Source organism: Puma concolor, chromosome C2, assembly GCF_028749965.1.
Source record: "Puma concolor isolate L17-30 chromosome C2, mPumCon1.1.hap2, whole genome shotgun sequence".
Classification (NCBI taxonomy): Eukaryota; Metazoa; Chordata; class Mammalia; order Carnivora; family Felidae; genus Puma; species Puma concolor.
Window position 1 is genome coordinate 63,341,323 of NC_141675.1, and position 21,889 is coordinate 63,363,211.

At 40.2% G+C, this 21,889-nt stretch overlaps 1 protein-coding gene across 1 annotated transcript in view; it reads left to right on the plus strand.

The window, feature by feature from the left end:
• The first annotated feature begins 5,162 nt into the window (after positions 1-5,162).
• SAMD7 (sterile alpha motif domain containing 7) overlaps positions 5,163-21,889 on the plus strand; it is a 28,447-nt gene continuing 11,720 nt past the window's right edge. Inside the window, exons 1-7 of the mRNA XM_025914083.2 lie at positions 5,163-5,408; positions 10,754-10,859; positions 13,547-13,673; positions 14,935-15,059; positions 18,879-18,957; positions 20,099-20,721; positions 21,752-21,873. Coding sequence (XP_025769868.1) covers positions 10,757-10,859; positions 13,547-13,673; positions 14,935-15,059; positions 18,879-18,957; positions 20,099-20,721; positions 21,752-21,873 — 1,179 coding nt within the window. The 5' untranslated portion in view covers positions 5,163-5,408; positions 10,754-10,756. The remainder of the gene's footprint in view (positions 5,409-10,753; positions 10,860-13,546; positions 13,674-14,934; positions 15,060-18,878; positions 18,958-20,098; positions 20,722-21,751; positions 21,874-21,889) is intronic.

Genomic DNA, 21,889 nt, shown 5'->3' on the forward strand with positions numbered 1-21,889 from the left:
AACTAGGTGTTTTAGGTATGAATAGGATAATATTTATAAAACTACAGAGATGCTTTACCAAAAAGAAGACATTAAGTAAAGAAAAAAAAATACATCACTGGTGTTATTATGCTACTTCTGTAAACATTTTTACATTGTTAAAAAGAAATATGTCCATTTAACTAGTCAGGGCTAAATAACTATGAACGATAGGCTCTTTGTCCCAGCAAATAATATTTAGTTTCCAGAAACCAATCTTTAAAAGCCTGCTTTGTACAACTGTTGAAGTCTATCATTACAAGGATTTATTCTTGGCACTGAATCCTGGAGCTTTGGCTAATAGCAGTCAACTGAGGTAATTCTAGCTTAATTTTGCAAGTGTTCTAATGGCAGTAAAAATGTGTTACTCATGAATCATAGTGACACTCAGCAAAAGAGCTCAGTATTTTGTAAAGCCATGAGAGCATGGCAACTGTAGTGCCATTTTCCATGATCATCTTTTGTGGGAAATGTTTTTATTATTTAGAGAAATGCAAACAATTTTTTTGAGATCAAATTCCATTATAACTAATACCCATGTACCAACAATGCGTTCAATTCCAGAAGTTTTGTGACATGGCCAAGTAGTCTAGATCCAAATTCCCTGGAGGAGTTTTCAATCCTATAATCGTGGTGCCAAAGAAAAACAAATTGTTAGCAAAAACCAGTTTACAAGTGCAATTGTTTTAATGACCCTTCCAAATTAATTTTCCTGTTTGAAGATAAAATGTCACCTCTCTCTGTTTGCTAGTCTACTCTTTTTTTCTATGCCTTGCCAATTATTTTCTGTACTTGGTTTTTATGCTATGTCTATAGTGAAGAGGGAGGAGCAGGGAATCATGTAGGAGAAACGAGTCTTTAACAAAAAGAGGGGAGGGGCATACATATGCTAGAAGCAAGAACCACGTCTTTGGCATACAGTTCTCCTGGTGCTTGGCTTTTTATGGCCATGAAAAAAGCATTATTGAAGATCAAATGACCTTTTTTTTAAAGCACACTGGCATGCAGAAAGTTTTTTAATAATATTTTTATTTTCAGCGTTCATGGCCTTCTAAATCTTAGTGATTATTTTTTGAAGGGGATATTAAGGAAATTTAAAAATTGATAAAATGAAGGAAAATGGAATTAAAACTAGTATCTGAAGAAATGAAAACCTCTGTTGATTATCTTACCTTACTGTTTCCAAATTGTTGTCCACTTATAAAAATACATAAGCAAGAATGGAATTGCCATTATAATAATAATATATTTCATAGTCTTCAATATTTGCACATTGGTGTAAAGTATGTTTTCGATTTCTAGCTCAGTTATTTGCATAAGCAAATACTTTTATTCATACAAGGCTTATACCAAATACAGTCTTAGGTTAATTTTTAAGCAACTAAATTATGAAGCATTAAAAAAATAGCACATAACAATTTCAGAAGAATTTATTTAATGCTATCATATTTTTTTAAGTTTATTTATTTTGTGAGAGAGAGAGAGAGACAGAGAGACAGAACACATGAGCAGGGGAAGGGCAGTGACAGAGGGAGAAACAAAATCCCAAGCAGGCTCCGTGCTGACAGCACTGAGCCCAACACAGGGCTAGAACTCGTGGACCGTGAGACCGTGACCTAAGTGGAGATCAAGAGTTGGATGATTAACCGACTGAGCTATCCAGGCACCCCAGTGCGACCATAGTTTCAATTAATGAATCACAATCTCATAAAGCTAGGGATCTCAATTTTTCACAATTTCCTTAGACCATGCAATAATCACCAGCTACATTCTGGGCAAGGAAAGGGAAGGACAGATAAAGAGAGAATATTTCCTATTCTTTCTCTGGAAGTCTTTGGTTTGCATGGAAAACATGTCTTTAGAAAACTTCTATTACATTCCACTTCTGTGCTCACATATACTATTACATATACCTTCCTTATCTTCCAGAAAAAGAGCTGTCATCGCTATAGAAGAAAACAATTTCAAGTGCATGGTGGATCAGAAGTGCATCAGTATCAAAACAAATTATATAAAATAGTTCTAAAGCAATCTTTACATTTCAGTGTATCCTTTCCGCATTTAGAGAGAAGTCACTGATGGTCAGTCAGTAAGAACTTTAGTCATCAACAAAGTTTGAAAGCTAACATCATTTTTTAAAAAATAGATGGCGATAATACAAACATGTGATGATATAAAGGCAGCAGCCACTTTTTAAGGTGGCTCAGAGGCAGAGCCATGAGGTTTGTGGAGGGGGAGACCTCCCATCATCAGAGCCTGGGGCGACTGGTTTTGAGTTCCACACTGCCTTTTTCCCCCTGCTTTGTTGAGACGTTTGTCCTTTTTTTTTTTTTTTTTTTTTTTAATTTTTTTTTCAACGTTTATTTATTTTTGGGACAGAGAGAGACAGAGCATGAACGGGGCAGGGGCAGAGAGAGAGGGAAACACAGAATCGGAAACAGGCTCCAGGCTCTGAGCCATCAGCCCAGAGCCCGACGCGGGGCTCGAACTCACGGACCGCGAGATCGTGACCTGGCTGAAGTCGGACGCTTTTACCGACTGCGCCACCCAGGCACCCCGAGACGTTTGTCCTTAAAATTAGAGTTTGTGGAGAGAGAATGGATAGCCTAATTCCTGATCATCCGCATTGGCTAGCATATCAAGAGGGAGCACTGGGGACCCCAAGCACAGTTGCACCTGAGGGAAGTCCCAACAAGTAAGGAAGAAGGTGGCCTACACTTTGATTCCAGGGACCTGAGTTAGCTTTCGTGAGTCACCCTGAGTGGTGTGGAAGGCAAGACCTAGAAGTGCCTGCCTCCCCTCAGTTGATATAAAAGTAGCAGAGACTCTGGGAAGCTTGCTGGAGTGGGTCACCAATCCCAGGGCAAAGATAACTCTGTGGTCAAGCAAGGGCTTACAGGGAGGACCACCTAAGCCAGAGGATGAACTGCCAAACCTCAGAGGCTCTGCTGTGTCAGATGCTGAGTCAGCAGGTAGGGCCTCCTGGCGAGCCCTAGGATGTCTGCATGGGAAGCCAGCTGGAGAGGCAGAGGGCAGGACCTGGTCCGTTGACACTCTCTGGGATCCCTTCCCCCACTAGGACACTGCCCACACCCAGCCCATGCGCCATCTCAAGGAAGAAAGGGAGATGGAGAAAAGATCCAAAGGAGACAATTTAGTCTTGGAAGGGACTAAATTCCCCAAGAAACACTGTCTCTTTACATTGTTGGGTAGCTTTGAATTTACCAGATTGGACTAAACATAGTGTCTCAGCTCTTATTGAGAGAACAGGACTTTTGAAAGAGACTAGACCAACTGCAAGGAAACAACGAGGCTTTTCTTCACCCTGGGCATGCAAATTTACAATACTTGTGAACACTTCACAAATAACTTCCAAGAACATTGCTGGTCTTACCCTCACCTGTTCCTCTCTGCCTGTGGAACTTCTTCCAGCCATTCCTCAAATAGCTGGGGCCCTGCCATTACTCCTTTTCTCTCTCCTTTGCTTTCAGAGAACCTGCTCCTGGTGTGGCTGATGATACCAGAAGTTGCTACCTGTTCTCTCCCCCTTCCCATCAGGCCCCAGACTCTCCAGAAGCCACTGTTTCTCCTCCTTGCCACATTCCACCTGTCAGACCTCCTCATCTTTCTTCCTTCCTTAACATAGCAGGAGCTGGTGTTAGGAGTAAATGGAGTAACAGCTGCTAGTGCGGTACAGGCACGCATCCAGGGGAAACCGGGTCATTCGTGAACCCTCCTGGGACTCTGATCATATTTCCAGAGAACAGGACTATAAACGGTAGCTCTATATTGGAACACATACTGCTGTTACCCTGTTAGATGGATGTTTATGGGCTGGCCAGGAACTGAATTCTCCTTTAGGATGTTGCTTGTAGCAAAGCAGTGTTTAGTGATATTTCGGCAAGCCAGGCTTTTCTAATTTGAGGCCTATCAGAGTGATGAAAATCTATATGCATTTATTATTTATTGGCAGAGACTTCAATATACACATACAATACAAAGAGACAGACAGTTTAGTAAAGAAATCAAGGCAAAAGGAAAATAGCATTAGGAAAACTGAGATGAAACCATAGAATATTTGTAGTTTTAAAATGCATGCCTAAAGGCAGGCCATAAATTTGGCCCTGAGCTTCCTACTAGCCAGTGCAAAGCAATTCACTAGTTATGTGATTCCTGAGATTTTGTTTTCACTGGATTTCTCAGGGAAAAGTCCAATTATTCCTAGCGCTGCAGGCTGAGAAAAATTTTGCCCATAGCTTTTCAACAGAGGACTCCATATGATGTAATTATCTAACAAAATAATTAGCAATTGGTGGAAACTATCCAAATACTTTGTCTACACGTTGCCTTCATGTCTCAGAAAAGCTCTATGAGACTCTGAGAAGAGGTAACTGAGGCTCAGAGAAGTTCAATAACTTGGCCAGGTTGTAGAGGTCACACACAGCGGGCCTGGGACTTGACGGGGCCTGTTAGCCATTAAATCGCTGCTGCTGACCACTGTTTCATGAAAAATAACCCCAGAGTGAAATCAATACTTCCCATATGGTATTTTTTTAATGACCTCAATAGCTAACAATAAAAATGTGTGTCGACAAAGAAGAAAGTTATCTTCAGACGAGAAGCCTAAAGAGTTACTTGTAACACAACTTTAGTTTTTTGTATTGAGTTCTTATTTTGCACTTTCCATTAGCAAATTACTAGGAATACAAATGATTGAGGTTCTTTTTTAAGGCTACAAATGTTTCACTAGTAAATAAAACATCACATCTTCAGAATTCCATGTTTTCTCTTTTATATAATTCGCAGTTCTCACACAGACCATGAAGGGCTTTCCCCCTGTCAATTCTAGAAGCTTCTTCCTTAAACAGACTGCCATCTTTTGTTTAATTTTGCAGCTCTGTGAAAAATAACTTAGTTTTTTTCCCCTACTTTCAAAGGAATCTTCCCACTCAAAACCTGTTGGAAATATGAAATAGGTCATATTCCCATCAAAGAAAGCTTATCATTCTCCTAGTATTTTCCTTTTGTGTCAACTTGAAGAGCGGCATTAAGTGAATGCCCACAAAGCATCTTAGAGGCTAAGGAAGGATTAAACTAAAGGCTAAACTCTGAGACAGGTTTATATACACTGCAGTGCACTTTCCTAGGGCTTAGCGTCTTTTCGCCTATCTGTAGAGGATATCAGAGGGCAACGTTTCTGCCATGAAATAGGACTAATCAACTTAGTTGAATTCGTATTTAAGGCAAGGTGAATTAATTAAGACGGTTTCTGAAACAGTCGTCAGATGTGCTTTTAAATCTGCATCCAGAGGAGCTTCCGCAATTGAAAGAAAATCTTTGGATGGTTCTTCCACAAGCAATGTCAAAACCAGGAAGACTTCAGAGAGGATGTAAGTATATATATCTACCCTTAATGAGTCCAAACTCAGGCTAGTTACTTTTAATAAAATGTTTGCACATATAAAATAAATGGACACTTTCATCTTAAAAGGAATGCGTGTCTACATGGATTGAGTGCACAATGGAGAAGTAAGGAAATCATCTTGTATAAATACCATCAACAGCATTCCTGCCAAAGTCGCTGGGTACATTATAAAAATAAAACACATTAGACTTTGGAAAAATGAATTTTTATAAAGAAAGGCTTAGATTTATCTACAAATTTGGTTGGCTCCCTTATTGCTAACAACATGTTAGCTAATAAATTCTTATTTGGCTGAAACTACTGAAGCGTTGCTAATGATACACTGCTCATGTCAAATAAATAAATACTATCTGTCACACCTTAATTGTATTTTAAGTAAAAGGAAAGGGAAATTTATTTAAAATAAAGTCGGCTCAAAGTTGTATATAAATTTATCAAGTGTTTTCTTATCTTCAAATAGATTAAGTACCTGCCTCTGTGTGTTGCTCCTATACATTTACTAAGCGTTATTCTTCTAATGGCCTTTTGTTACTGCAGATAACTATATTCCAAAAAGAATTACGATGTGCGGACTATGAAATGTCAGAGTAGAAACTTTGAGAAAAAAACATTGAGGAGCAGTCAATGATAATCATGAAAAAAACCCTATGTTAACTATTTCTTAACTCATTCTTTCGAACAATCTCACTAAAATATCTAAAATTCAGTTTAGTTATACGGGTACTACTAGATGTCACTTTGACCTACGTACAAATTTATATACAATGGGTTTTGCCTCACGATCATTTGGAGAAAGTGAACGTAATTTATTCAAATTATAGCAGTGCATAAGTTATATTGAATTCAAGTAGTGAAGATATTACATAATCTCTACTTGCTTAATGATGAAAAGGTTTAGTCTTTTTCATTACAGTATTTGCAAATGTGTCTAGAACTTTACATCTCAAGGAAGCATAGGTGGCTCTAATGACAACGAGCTTCCAGAATGAAAAGAAGTGAGAGGTGAGGGAAGCATGCACACCCCATATGCCTTCACCGACACTTTCCAGGGGTCGCATTGTGACGCAATGCATTTAGAACAGTGCTTTAATAAAGTATATGCCTTTAGGGAAAGTGAAATATATTTCAGGGCCACTGCCAAGTGCTTCAGTACTAACTGCCTTTGTGGACAGTGATGCTTACTACTACAGTGATACCTCATTTCATTTATATTGTGCTTGTGTATGCTTATTGTTATTTAAAACAAAAATTAAGTCTAGCTGACCTCCAAAGTGGGCTGTTAGTGACACAACTCAAGCCAGTAGAAAAGAAGCCTCTAAGTTCCTTCCCTACCCTCGGCAAGGCTGGGGAGGGGCGGGAATATGCAGAGACCCAGAGTCAAAGTCCTCTTGAGGAGAGGCTCAGAGCGGAGTCAGGAAGAGGGTACAGAGGCCCTCTGCAAAACTAGGTGGGAGGAATGTTTTGCAATTATTGGGGGACCAACTGAGAGAAGGTCAAGGAAAAGAACAAGAAGCCTGGGCTTGAAATGTCAAAATTCCCCCAAGGGGATGTTTCACAATGGAGAACTTTAATGTTCAATTTGAAATTGTTTTTGACACTGCCCCCTCCCTCCCAATCTGATTGGCCAATTCTCAGTCAAGTTGGCTACACAACACGTTTGCCTTGTGTGAGTGCTTTTTTGTGGATATTGAGGGAAATGGATGGCATTCGGAGTCAATGTAGAGCAGAGAGGAAGGAACAGCTGCAGGAGGTGGGCTGTCGGCCAGACTGGGAACCCCGCAAGAGCAAAAAGTCAGTGCCTGACCACCCATGAGGATGAAATCCTTGAGGAAGAGGTGGGGTGGGGCTGATGGAGACATCAGCCACTCAGATTTTTTTTTCAATATATGAAATTTATTGTCAAACTGGTTTCCATACAGCACCCAGTGCTCATCCCAAAAGGTGCCCTCCTCAATACCCATCACCCACCCTCCCCTCCCTCCCACCCCCCATCAACCCTCAGTTTGTTCTCAGTTTTTAAGAGTCTCTTATGCTTTGGCTCTCTCCCACTCTAACCTCTTTTTTTTTTTCCTTCCCCTCCCCCATGGGTTTCTGTTAAGTTTCTCAGGACCCACATAAGCAGCCACTCAGATTTTAAGGAGCAATGTCTTTTGTCTTTCTTTCTGTTATAAATGGCCATGATGCACATTTGGGGTAAAGATGTTTTAAATGTAACTATTTCTTCCACTTGAAATAGGGCTTGGATAATTTTAGAATCACCTTGTAATCTCAGGAAACTATGTATTTGGAATATCAGTACAATTATTTACATTTCACAAACTGTTTTATGTAATTATTTTCTAAGCTTTTTATTATTGGATATAAAAATAAACTTTTCACACTTCTAACTATAACTGTGAAATTAGCATGATCTCTTTTCTCACCGTGAATTTTTCTGCTAGGGGTATTGATAATGAAATACTTTTGGACAATTTATTGGTCTTCCTACTTTTTTTAATGTTTTTATTTATTTTTGAGAGAGAGAGGGAGAGAGAAAGAATGCAAGTGGGGGAGGGGTAGAGAGAGAGAGGGGCACAGAGAATCCAGAGCAGGCCCTGTGCTGAGAGCAGACAGCCGGATGTGGGGCTCAAACTCACCAACTGGGAGATCACGACCTAAGCCGGAGGTGGCCACTGAACTATTTTTTTTAATGGTCAGGCACCCCAGCCTTCCTATTTTTTTTAAAAAAATTTCCTATTTATTATTTTTCTAAACTGAAAATGTACTTAAGGAAGTGTGAATTATGCTTTAGCACTAACATGCTTTTCAGAACCCAGATTAATATAGGACACCTAGAATAGCGAATGTGTGAAGCTACTAAGGATTGTTTTATACCTTAAATAAAAGATCTCTGTAAATATCTCCCACTAGTTTTCATTTAAGAATTTATATTTTTTTCTCAAGATTGTAGAAACATTTAATTCTACTGATCTACTCTTAGAATGTAAAAACTGTATTTGTAAAAACTTACAAATACAGAAGTTATTTAAAAACTAATTTATTTCAATGAGTACAATCCCAGAAGTCATGCATCATAATGCAACACAACAAATATTCCATATGTAATTGCTCAAATTCAGGCTTGGCCAAACTCAGATTGCACCGACTTTAATAAATGGTCACAGTATAGCCAATGAGAGACTGAAATGGAATCAAACTGACACCTGGCTACTATGCACCAGGCAAGCATTCAGTGAAAATCTGCTGATTTGGCAAGGGCTTTAGTTCATGAACTTCATGTCTTACTACTACTGCCCTAATCAGTTGAGACAGAATTAGCACTACCTAAATCGTCTGTGTGCTGCCTGGAGGGGTTTGTTGAGGGTAAGAGTCTGAAGATAGAGATTAAGGAATCCTCATCCTCCTAAAGTGCTGGCCATCCAGGATTAGAGCTCTGGGTCAAAGAAATCCACGCTGAATGCAAACCTAAGCACCGTTACACTCCGCACTTGGGATTACCAGACTCACTGCATTTAAAATGGATATCCCCGTCTGCATTTTGACTCAAGAGCATTTCGTCTGCCGTGCCAAAGTGACCTTGGTTCACTTCATTTGTCTAGATGTTTCTAAAATAAGAGGATACCCTGAAAATGTAAAAGTTGATATTTAAAGACTCATGGGTTGATCCTATGACTCCCCAAATGGTGAGATTATAGACACCTAGATTTGGAGCCCAAGCATCTACCTTGCTGATGAAGGGAAAGATCTGGCCAACCCCAGAACGTTTCCTTGGAAGTCTCCTGATAGTATTTGCTTTGAAATATAATTTGATTTAGAGCCGGGAAACCATTCTGTGTGACTATAGTGGTAGATGCATGGCATTCTACGTTTCTCAAAACCCATAGAAGGTACCACGCTAAAAGTAGGCACACAGGTAAACTGTGCACTTTGGATGATAGTGACATGTAGGTATAGGTTTACTGATGTGCCACATTCACAAATGTACCGCTCTGGTGCCAGACATTGATAGCGAGGAAGGCTATGCGTGTGGGGCAGAGGGAAATATATGGGAGCTCTTTGTACTATCTACTCAATTTTGCTGTGAACCTAAAACTGCTCTAAAAATAAAGTCTATTAAAAAATAGACTGCATAAAAATTTGGCACATTCAAAATATAACAACAGAACACAAAAAGGGTATCTTGGTCCATTCAGGTTGCTATAACAGAATACTATAGTCTGGGTGGCCTATAAATGCAGAAATCTATTTCTTGCAATTCTGGAGGCAGAGAGTCCAAGGTGAAGGCGCCAGCAGGTTCGGCAGATGCAGTCTGCGAACCAGATACGGTCCAGTGAGGACCTGCTTCCTGGTTCACAAATGACCACTTTCTTGCTGTGCCCTCACATGTCAGAAGGGGTGAGGGAGCTCGCTGGTAACTCTTTTCTTTCTTTCTGTCTTTTTTTCTTTTTTTTCTTTCTAAACTTTATGTATTTTGAGAAAGAGAGAAGGGGAGGGGCAGAGAGAGAGAGGGAGAGAGACAGAGAATCCCACGTGGGCTCCGCACCATCAGCACAGAGCCCAACATGGGGCTCAAACCCACGAACCGTGAGTTCATGACCTGAGCCGAAACTAGGCACCCCTCTCTAGTGTCTCTTTTCTAAGGACACTAATCCCATTCGTGAGGGGGTAGACCCCCTCGTGATGTAACCACTTCCCCAAATATTTACCTCCTAATACCATCATATTGGGTATTCAACATATGAATGGGAGGAGGCATAAAAATCCAGGGTATAGCACCAGGCAATTAAACTTCTAGAAGAAAATTTGGGCACCAATGGATATGATGGTGGTAAGTTAAAAAGCACTCGCTTACAAGTATAAGGATGAAAGGAAACAAGGGAAGCCAAGTGGAGCCCAAAACCGTAACACTGAGATGTGGCAGATGTCACTGACTCATCTTTCCTGGGGACCTTCATGGCGTACATAGAGATACTTCTCTAGACCTCGGAAATAAGCTTACATTTTAGGTGCAAACTTGGAGGATTGATTAAAAAATAATAAACTACTATATCAGATGTGTAACAAAATTTTATAGATCACATTCAATCTCCTTGGCATTACAAAAAGAAAAAAAAAAAACCACACCCAAGAACCATAGGATCCAGAACAGTTATGTTACCAAGAAGAGTTTTAAGCAGATTTAAATTAGATCAGACTTGTCTTTGATGCTCCATTTCTTCATCTCTGTTAACCTGATAGCCTTGAGTTCCCTGCTTACTTCACTAAACGCGTGACTAACAGTAAAAAAACAATCCTGCTGTGTTGTTGCAGACAATGGACCCTACAGAACCTCGTAAATGTATTCCTCTGTCTGGTGAACCTGGTTCTCCGGAAGAAAGGCATTTGTGCCAGCTCTCTACTGGAATGACATTAGAAGGTAATCACCTTGCCTCAACAGCCCCAGACACTGTTGCTGCCAGTGGGGCAGAGGGAGATATATGGGAGCTCCCCGTGGCCCCCTTCCAAGTTCATCTTCAACCATGGGGAAGTCCTTCCCCATCTCAAGCACCTGCCCCTCTCAGCTTCTTGGTCTGAAGGCTCCCTCCCACACCACAGGAGTTCCTTGCATCTAGAGGAGGCATAATCCAGGGGCTGTTTACCCGTCTCTTTGTCTTTCATTGGGACAAATCCTGAGGTGTGTTCCACAAGATGTCTTAGCAGCATTGATCCCCAGTTGCCCAGAGTAGTAATCCACACATTAACTCTCCCTTTATCAGCTTTTCCCTTCCTGATTTCACTTCCCCACTCCCCCTTGTGAGCTCCTTGGGACCACTACCTGCATTCAAGTCCTTGTCTTAAGGCCTTCTTAGGGGGAATGCCAGAATAAGACAGCCTCATCTGTTTTTGGTGACTAATTTTTATGGCATTTCCCTCAGGTGACGTGTGTGAGGAAGAGGGGTGGTCCAACATCTAGGCAATCCTTGCTCTGGAGGGATTCTGCACCTCTCCCTTTCTTCCTTCTTTTTCCTCCTCCTTCCTCCTGATTCGTCTCCAGCATCACATAAAATGCAAGATAAACATTATATTTTATAATTTTAAAGGTGCTATCTCATTCGTGGGTAAGGTCAAACTTCTGCCAAAGACAGTCTTTTTATGACACAAATGAAAGTTCAATAACACCCAGTTGTGTCCCACATTGTTCTGTTGTGTAATGGACTAAGGGGAGGAAGGGGGCTGTGTGCCAGATTGCACATGGAGGACCTGAGATTTCAAGGCACGATAGTGTCCTTGCCAGAATTGCAAGCCCATGTCTGACATATACCCAACCTTTGTTCTTTGTTGGCATTCTCACCGTGGCTGGCAGTTACCTGGCAAATATTTTTATTTTAATCCTGACTAGTCATAGACTCTCTGAGGTCACTATCAGAGAGGAAACTATACTGACCTCACAGAAACCCAGTGAAAAGAAATCAACATAAAGACATTTTTTAAATATATGAATGGCAAAAGCCAATGTTAGGTGAACTATGGACTATGATCATTAGGTTTCAGTCTTAAAAAGAAGCTAAAAAAGGGATTGTTTATTTAAATACCATTATATTTTTAGTTTTTGGTCTATATGAGTGTATTAACTGTTTTAACAATCAAATCAAATATACAAGAAAGGAAAAAATGAAGATCACTACTTTGAAAAGCAGAACATTTTCTTCCCAATTTCCTAATTTTTCAAGTTTATTTCTTTATTTTGAGAGAAGGTGTGCACAAGTAGAGGAGGGATAGAGAGAGAGGAAGAGAGAGAGAATCCCAAGCAGGCTCTGCACTGTCAATGTGGGGCTTGAACTCACCAACCGCAAGATCATGACCTGAACTGAAGTCAGACACTTAACTGACTGAGCCACCCAGGGGTCCCTCCTAGTTTCCTTTTTTAAAAAACACAGTTGTAGGTATCTGGGTGCTTGGGTGGTTCAGGCAGTTAAGCATCTGACTCTTGATTTTGACTCAGGTAATGATCTCACAGTTTGTAGGATGAAGCCCCCACTTCAGGGATTCTTTCTCTCTCTCTCTCTCTCCGCCACTCCCCCACTAATGCGTGCATGCACGCACACTCTTGTTCTCTCTCTCAAAATAAATAAAATAAAATATTTTAAAACCATACTTGTAAGTATCTTGAATTTTTTGAAGTGACAATGGAGGATGAAGGAAAAGCGACAATGACCTGCTTGACTAGTATTTGTTTAATATTTAAAATTACTCAAAAGACATGAATAATTAACAGGAAGATGTAAACCAAAATATTATCCTTTTAACAACAGTCCCTATTTCTGGTCATTAGGTTCTTCAGATAAAGTTATGCATCCTGTGTTTATGTATATTTGGATACAACTTGCTCACTTGTTCTAATTAAACACAGTCCTAGTCTATATCTACTTTAACTAGATGTATTTTTAGTCACTATGATTTTCCCCTTTTCTATTTTAATCTTAACAATTAAAAAGGAAGATTTTGGGGCACCTGGGTGGCGCAGTCGGTTAAGCGTCCGACTTCAGCCAGGTCACAATCTCACGGTCCGTGAGTTCGAGCCCCGCGTCAGGCTCTGGGCTGATGGCTCGGAGCCTGGAGCCTGTTTCCGATTCTGTGTCTCCTCCCTCTCTCTCTGCCCCTCCCCTGTTCATGCTCTGTCTCTTGTCCCAAAAATAAATAAACGTTGAAAAAAAAAATTAAAAAAAAAATAATAAAAAGGAAGATTTTTCTAAAGATTGAACATATGGGAAATAGACACATTCGTACCCCTGGAAATATAAAAATCAAAGTAAGTTGTAAGAAAGGAGGTTGGTATTTCTGGAATCTTGCAAGGCTGGTTTAATTTTATTATTGCTTGTAATATGGTGTGGTATTTCCTGTGAACTCATCAACGAATTCCAAGGACAAGCTGAAAATCACTGAGGTCTGCAGTTGGGTCGGGGAGCTCACAGTGAAGGGGGTTTTGTGTAACTGAAAGTTTGGTATAGCTGGTCTCCCCAGATGTTGGGGAAATACAAAAGGTGTTCGTTGTGTTCAAGAAAAATTCAAATAGTTCACTAAAAATGTAGTTTTTTGTTTATATATTTATCTGATTCTTTTTAGAACTCCATCAGTGGCGAGAGATATTGATGATAAATCCAACGATGGCCATGAATCCTTTACTGACGGCACCGGGGCAGCAGAGGATGCCATTGGTTCCTTCATCATTTGAACCTCCAACGGTGGATCGGTATTTCTTTCCAATATACTATTCTGTTCGAAGGAGAAAATGGGTGACCATTAATGTTTCAAATGATGGTGACTCCAGTTTTGTGTTCTTGTCTAGTGTCACTTCCATGAACTGTGGCGCACAAATGCATATCAAGATGCTCTGCTGGCCACACGTTCAACACACTTCCCATCACCTCCCATCTGGGGCCTGCTTGACAGACACACTCCACACATAGCTAACAAGCACTTACTATGGGACAGGCATCATACAGGTATAAACATTGATGTAATCTGCAAGGACTGCCCTAACAAAATACCACAGACTGCATGGATTCAGCGACAGAATTTTATTTCTCCTAGTTCTGGAGTCTGAAAAGCCATAGATCACGGTGTCGGCAGAGTTGATTTGTGATGAGGCCTCTGTCCTTGGCTTGCAGACAGTCGCCTTCTTGCTGTGCCCTCACCTGGCACTTTTCTCTGTGCATGCACTCCTGCTTCCTCTTCCTCTTCTTCTTCTAAGGACACCTGTCCTATCGGATCAGGGCTCCGCTGTTATGGCCACATTTAACCTTACGTACCCCATGAAAGGCCCTATCTACAAATATAGTCACAGTGGGAGTTTGGACTTTAACCTATGAATTTGGGAGGAACACAACTCACTCCATAACAGTTGAGTACCCTGGTTTTCTCATGATAGAACAATTTTTTTCTTTCAATAAAAGTGACAGTATCAGTACTTAGGTTGTACACTCTGGTAGTTTCTTATTTTCCTCTCTTTAGAATATTTTGACATTCTGAGAGGAAAGTAATGTCCATTATTATTGTTGTTGTGGAGTGTGAACAATAAATTTTGACTTCTCGAGACCACTGAAGTTTGGCAAAACAAACAAACTGCCCACAACATAGTCAAACACTGATCCCAGATGGCAAAACCCAAGGCAAAGTGTGTCCATTACATGAGAAAAGAATGTGGTCAGAATAGTATGTTGGTCATGGGAAATCAGAGAGCAGTATTAATTTGATTAGATTTTTTCCAGACATTTCTAAAACATTTTTTTTTCTTGATGTTTCTGTTGTGTTGTCAGCTGGGTCAATCCTTCCTTAGTAGATGTTTCTCACCACATTTCTACTGAAACCAAGAGGCTGCAGGATTTTTGCATCTTATTTTTGGAAGAGATGATAGAATCTCATCTGGCAATTAGAAAATCTCACTGCCTATGCAATGGAAAATTTGTACTGTTCCATCCTCATTGTATCTATTTTATATCTTTTTTTCCTAGAGATTTATTGTCTTCCACTGTAGCTCCTGCTGACCCAAGACAGTTTTGTGTTCCTTCCCAATTTGGATCCTCTGTTCTACCAAATGCAAATATACCGAACGTGCTATCCAATCATGTCTACTCAGGTATGAGCAATAGATGGTCTGTGGCACCAATGTGACCTGGATGGCTGCATTAAGTTCTGCCATTGTGCCATTGCATTTACTGCTAAGTTTGGCAAAGCTGTGTGGCAGGTGTGCTTGTAAGTTCTGCACTTGCTACCTAGGTTTCAATCATGGTTCCACCACTAAGTGACCACGTGTAAGTTGCTTAACGCCTCCAACCACCAATTTACTGAGGAATAACATGAAAAGTTGCAATATCTCTGTCTTATCTTACACGTGAGGAACTAAAGGGGTCATGAGGAGATGAGATCTGAGAGTTAAGGGGGCTTGGGGCTGTTTATCTCTGGCCTGATAGGTCAAAGTGGAGGCTTTCCTTTTATCCTGAGTAGGAGGGGAAGCTTTTGAGGAGTTTGCACAAAGGAGCGACATGGTCTGACTTACATTTTACCAGGATCGCTCTGGCTCCTGTATTTGAGACAAACTTGATAGGATCAAAGCTCTGAAGATAAACTGATGGGAGTTAATGGGCTATCAGAAGAGCCAAAAGATTATGATGTGTTGGCTCTGGGTGGTGGCAGTTGCATAGTAACATGTAGTTGGATTCTGTAATTATTTTGAAGGTAGAAATAACAGATTTTCTCACAGTTTAGATATGAGCTGTGTGAGAGAGAGGTCTTAAGGAGGATAGCAAAAATTTTGGTCTGAACAATAGGAGAGGTAGAGTTGCTATTCACCGTTGAGGAAGAGTGTGAGAGGAACAGAGTTCTTGGGGTGGGAGAGATGTTATGGGCTCTGTTTTGCTCCTGTTACGTTTGAGGTACCTAACAGATAATCAGTGGGAGATGGCAGGAAGGCAGCTAAAGTGAAGAGAGGACTTCTGGAGACAGCTTGGAGATATAATTTTGGAAGTCATCAGCACAGATGAGACTAAATGAGATCATCTTTAGAGTGAGTGTTGATAGAGGTTAAACGAATGATATCTAGGACATACCAACAAGATCCAAAAGATGAGAAGGATCAAACAAGGGAGAAACAGGAGAAAACAGTGTGATGGGAGGAGACCCAGGAGAGCCTGGTGGCCTTGAAAGCAAGGGACGAAGTTTTAAGGAGAGAGTGAGCATCTGGGTCAAGTATGCCTCTCATATGGGGCACCTGGGTGGCGCAGTCGGTTAAGCGTCCGACTTCAGCCAGGTCACGATCTCGCGGTCTGTGAGTTCGAGCCCCGCGTCAGGCTCTGGGCTGATGGCTCAGAGCCTGGAGCCTGTTTCCGATTCTGTGTCTCCCTCTCTCTCTGCCCCTCCCCCGTTCATGCTCTGTCTCTCTCTATCCCAAAAATAAATAAACGTTGAAAAAAAAAAGTATGCCTCTCATAGATGAAGTAGACGAAAACTAAGAATATATGATTAGATTTAGCTGAGTGGAGCTCATTGGTGATCTTGATAAGAGCAGTTTCAGTAGAGGGCTATCAATGAAAACATGACTGGTGGGGGCTCAAGAGAGATTAAGAAGAGAGAAATTCCTCATCATATAGAAGATCAAACTGATGTATCTTATCCCCCAAAACTGTATTCATGAGTTTCTGTTTGTCCCTGCTCTCCAATTCCAACAACTCTCAATAGATAAGAACAAGTAGGAGTGAAAAGCCTGGCACAAGAAAAAATATGATTGGTGCCAGGGCCAGTGAAGACACCAGTCTGCCTGGATCTGAGCATGTTGTGCATGGATCCAGTGCAAGGGGATAGGGCGTAGAAGCCAGGGCCTGACTGAAACTGGACACACCCACTAGAGTGTTCCAAGGACCAAAAAGGTTGTCCCAAAGGCTAATCCTGGATGAAAACCCCATCTGGCGTCAAGAACCCAGTAAATCTATAGCCCATGGTTACAGGCAACACATAAATAGACCAGTGAAATAGTTGCATTGCTGACTCAGAGCCCATCTTAGTGATAAAGAATCTGGAAGCTGCCAATGTTTGGATACAAGCAAGCAAATTCACCACCCATCTCAGGGACAGAGGTCAGGTCTCCTGCCTCAAGGCTGATGTGTAGGAGAGTAAGCAACGGAAAACTAGGGCCTCAGTTCTATAGAAACTGAGCTACTAAGTTAGCAAAATAGAAACCAAGACACAAATCTATTTCAAAAAATTGGGTATCAGGAAGAAAGTAGGTTATTACAGCTGGACTAGCACTAAGTTTGATGTCATCTATTTAGGAAAGAGAAAGAAACTTGGAATAAGTTTGGGGATTCCAGATTTCAGAGGGCCCTAAAATCCAGGTAATTAAAATTGTGCCCTCTAAACTGGACTTCTCATGAGAAATTTCTCAGCATTCTTTTGCAGTCAGTACCTCATGGGTTGATAGTTTCACCCATGCTGGCTCTCTAGAGAAGAATATTTTGACCCCCCACTGAATTATAAAAAATATAAAGCGTTAGCATTAGGAGGATTTTAGAGGTCACCTCATCCAATCTCTGAATTTTACAAATGACAAATAATCTCCCTTAAAAAAGATATAGCATTATTTATTTTAAGATGGGTTATTAATAGGAGTTAATGAGCTCTTCTAACTTAGTACAAAGCATGTGCAAGAAGAAATTCTCTCATGATACTGACCCCTGTGTTAGGGAGAACAGATTTTCACATGTAAAACTACATAAAACAAGTACAATTTGTATGTCTATTATTGTTGAAGAATTCTCTGTGGACCTGTGCTGGTCTATGAAGAGGTTGTGCAAATAAATGCATAAATAGATAAACTTTTGCAGCAATTTGACAGGGTAATTCTATGTCTGTTAATCTGATCATTTTTTACATTACACTTGTATTTGTCCTTGTTTTCATTTCAATTTTATAAAAGTTTGTTTTATTGTATTTTTAAAAAAAATTTTTTTATGTTTATTTCTGAGACAGAGAGAGACAGAGCATGAGCAGGGGAGGGGCAGAGAGAGAGGGAAACCCAGAATCTGAAGCAGGCTCCAGGCTCCCAGCTGTCAGCACAGAGCCCAGGGTGGGGCTGGAACTCACAAACCGTGAGATCATGACCTGAGCCGAAGTTGGTCGCTCAACCAACTGAGCCACCCAGCCTGTTTTATTATATTTTTAAAAATGTTTTGGCCCATGATAGGCGGAAATTTTAAAAGAAAAAAAAATACTGCTTTACCATAGATGGTTTAAAAAGCATCAGTATAGACTTTAAGTGCATTAGGAGTACAGAGAAAGAAAAAAAAATCAATAGAGCATAAAGTTACCAGGCAAGAATAGAGCCTTGAATTCCATAATGCTGCTGTTATTTCAAGACACTTCAGAAGATTGACACAAAGAATGTAATTTCTACCAACTTCATTGAAGGCATTTTGCAAAAAGTATCTTCCTCAGACACACCACGTAGAGAGCTTTATATCTTATCCATGAAATCATTGCATTTATTTCCAGGGGTTTTGGTGCACAAGAAGCACTTAGTTACTTTTTTTTTTTTTTAAGGTCAACTGATTTCTCTTGCAGCAAAAGAAAAGAAAAGAAAAATTATCAGTTTTTGCTTCAAAAGCTAGAAACAAAGAGATCCACAGTTCATTTCATTTTTTTTTTCCTTTTCAAGTATGGCTTCAGGAAAATGTCACCAATCATGAGACCCATACTTAAAGAAAAATAAAATTATCTAGTGTTTTATCATTCCATCACCAAAGTAACTCTAAGATGCTGAACAGCAATTATCTGATATTGTTTCCAACACTGTGCTCTACTGGTGGGTGGATGTTCTTTTAAATCATTGTATTTTATTTTTGTTATCTTTAAATGGACATTGTTAATTTGTCTGTGGGGTGGGATGGTGGTTTTCTTTTTTAAGGTTGGGGCATTTTACCACCTGAATCCATAAAGGCAATGGCAAGAAGGAATGAAATGATTCAAAGGCAGCATACTGCCAGGTAACATAATGGTGTTGTTTTTTATTTATTTTCTATTCACTTGTTCATTGGTTTTAGATGGATAGATAGATAGATAGATAGATAGATAGATAGATAATAGATAGATATAGAGATACTTTTCATATGCATTCATTATATTTGTATTTTGTGTTGTATACATATACAAACTCTAATTATATACATATTAGATAGATAGATAGATAGATAGATAGACAGATACCTAATTACATACAAAAAGCACTTCAGGAATATTACAGAAAGAAATATATACAAACATATATTTAAGTTAGTTACAGATAAAAGTAAGATTAGAAATTACATAGTGAATCTATGTCTGTAGATCTTAAGAGTTTAATAATGTCTCATAATTAAAATGCCTAGTTGTGAGTCCCCTGAAATTCATATTTGCACTTCTGTTTTAAAAGACTTCAGTTCTGCCCAAATATAGGAGCTAAGCTTGCCAACCCCACTTCGGACTCTACAAGCAGAGCCCAGGCAGCCCCATGTCAGTGGCCCCAAAAGTGGACTTCAGCTGTAGCAACTAGGAGAAAGAAAAGACAGCAATAATGACTAGGGCATGGCCCCGGGGTACAAGAAGGCCTCAGACTCAGTTTTCCATCACTGAACCCTAATGAGTCCAGGTGATAACCAATAATCAAAATAAATTAAGCAAAACCCCCAACAAATCCTCCCCCACAACTCCTGCCAATTGCATTGATTTGTGACAGTTGAGACTTGCGTTGACTTCCTTGAGTCCCACTAAGATTATACTTTGGGGTTTAGAAAAGTCTTTCCAGAACTTTGATTTCTTCGAGGATTAATTTCTGGCAAGAAACTACCCTGTGCTATGTTATTCCCATTCCTGCGAAATTTGCCAGATCTATTAGAGCTAATGCTTTAAAGACAGGCCTTGGACTTCCATTGTGAGATTCGGCCAAACCTTTCATCCTCAGGTCTCATTCCAAACTCTCCTTCCCGGTGATTTTCAAGGGAATTCGTGTTTCCACCCAACAAACTTCTGACAAGTAGGGGGAAGACCTGGGAAAAGCAGAGGTTCCATCGCAAGGAACACAGAGAACCATTAAGATTATATTTCTAGCAGTTTTCTTGGGGTGTATCAAATATATTGTTTTGTTTTTAGGATGGAAATGGAAATGCATGCATTTTACCAGCAAAGGAGAATAGAAAAAGTGAATCCCAAGGGACTAGCAGGACCAGGGATACCATTCCTCTATACCTCCAGCATCCCTCCTGGTCCAGCCAACTACCATGGCAGGAGCATGCTCCCTGCCAGTGACCTGCATTTTCACAGAAGCACCCTGAGAAACCTTCAGGGAACCCCCACGCTAGTGGCAGCTGGTCCACATTTTCTAGAGAGCTGGGGTCAGAAATGTCGTCGTCTCAGGAGAGGTGCTGGGAATCAGAAAGTTCTAGACAGCGATATTGAGAGCTCTAAAAGTCAAGGAGAAGAAAAAATCTTAGGCCAGACTCATGTGATTCCCTACGAAGAGGATGAATTTGCAAAAGAACCAGAAACCGAAGCTCTCAACAATCAGAAGTCAAGGGAAACCAATGAAAAGCCAGCTCTTGGCAACACCTGTGGGGAGCTCGAGCCCACCCATAAAAAACCTTGGGGAGCTCATGGTGCTCCCCTAGAAGCAAAGGCCTGGGATGGTGCAAAGGAGAAGACTTCAGAGCAAGGCTTTGCAGCCTGTGGTGAAAAGAATGGGGTTTGTCCCCCAATTCCTCGACCGTCTCTGCCAGGTGGGTGTCAGGGGCCAATGGCAGATTCTAATGAGCCACAGGTCACCACGTCTTTAAGTTATTACATAATGTACCATTCCCATCGTGTTTCCTTTTATTCTTCTTTTTCTTAATCCTATTTAGGACTATGTCTTCTTGAAGTCCCTTTATTATGTTTGTTCCAATAAGCCACATTAGTGAGACTTGTCTCTATTTATATATTGCTGTATAGAGAATTTCCAGCCAAAGCTAGGAAGGCAAGAATGAGGAAGGATGGGGAAACCTACCAGAATTTTAAATTAAACTTTTAATTTAATTTGCTATTAATTTCTTCAATACAAAATAGAGGGACTTCTTCCTTAAAAGTATGAATTCCATCTCCCCTGTATTTAAGTGCAGAAAACAATAGACAGTTAAACAAAAGCATTAACTTTCAGTGCCCATTCCAGTTACGATAACTTATTACCTAAAAACATTAACATACTACCCTCCCAAACAAACACTGAATAGTTTCTAGAACTTCTTTTGGTAAAAACATTTTAAAACACAGGTATTTGGGGGAGGTGGTTGTAATCTCGTCACCAAACCAATTGTGTTGGTGACTTACCCTTACAAAGCGTTAATTTGCCATTTCGATGAATATGTGGCTACATTCTCATGTCACCTAGAGAGCATGATAATTCATAGAACATCATAGAACATGACAGTGTTCATCTGGTGAATGAAATCCACAGGGCATGTCTATTAGAACCTGAGAGAAAATGAAGCAGTATGGAACGTCTTTGTTTATTTACGATAATGCTGTCGTTAAAGATCCTTTAGAAGAAGGAAAGAAAGGAGATTGCTAAATTTTTCAGAAAATATCTCTCAGTATTGTTTAAGGAGCTTGCACATAGATATTAAGGGACCCTCTGTGGTATATATATAAAGGGACCCTCTGTGGTAATAGAATATAAGGAAATTAATGTAACTATACATAAAACCGTGCTCTTAGTTTCCCCTTTTCCTGGAAATTATATACCACAAAATAATTTCCTTTCCACTTTTAAAGGAGCGCACCCACTGGTTACAATTGGGGAAAATCTGTCTTTGGATGAAGATATTCAGAAATGGACCGTGAATGACGTGCACAACTTCATTAGGGGCCTTCCAGGTTGTTCAGATTATGCTCAGGTGACTGAACATTTAA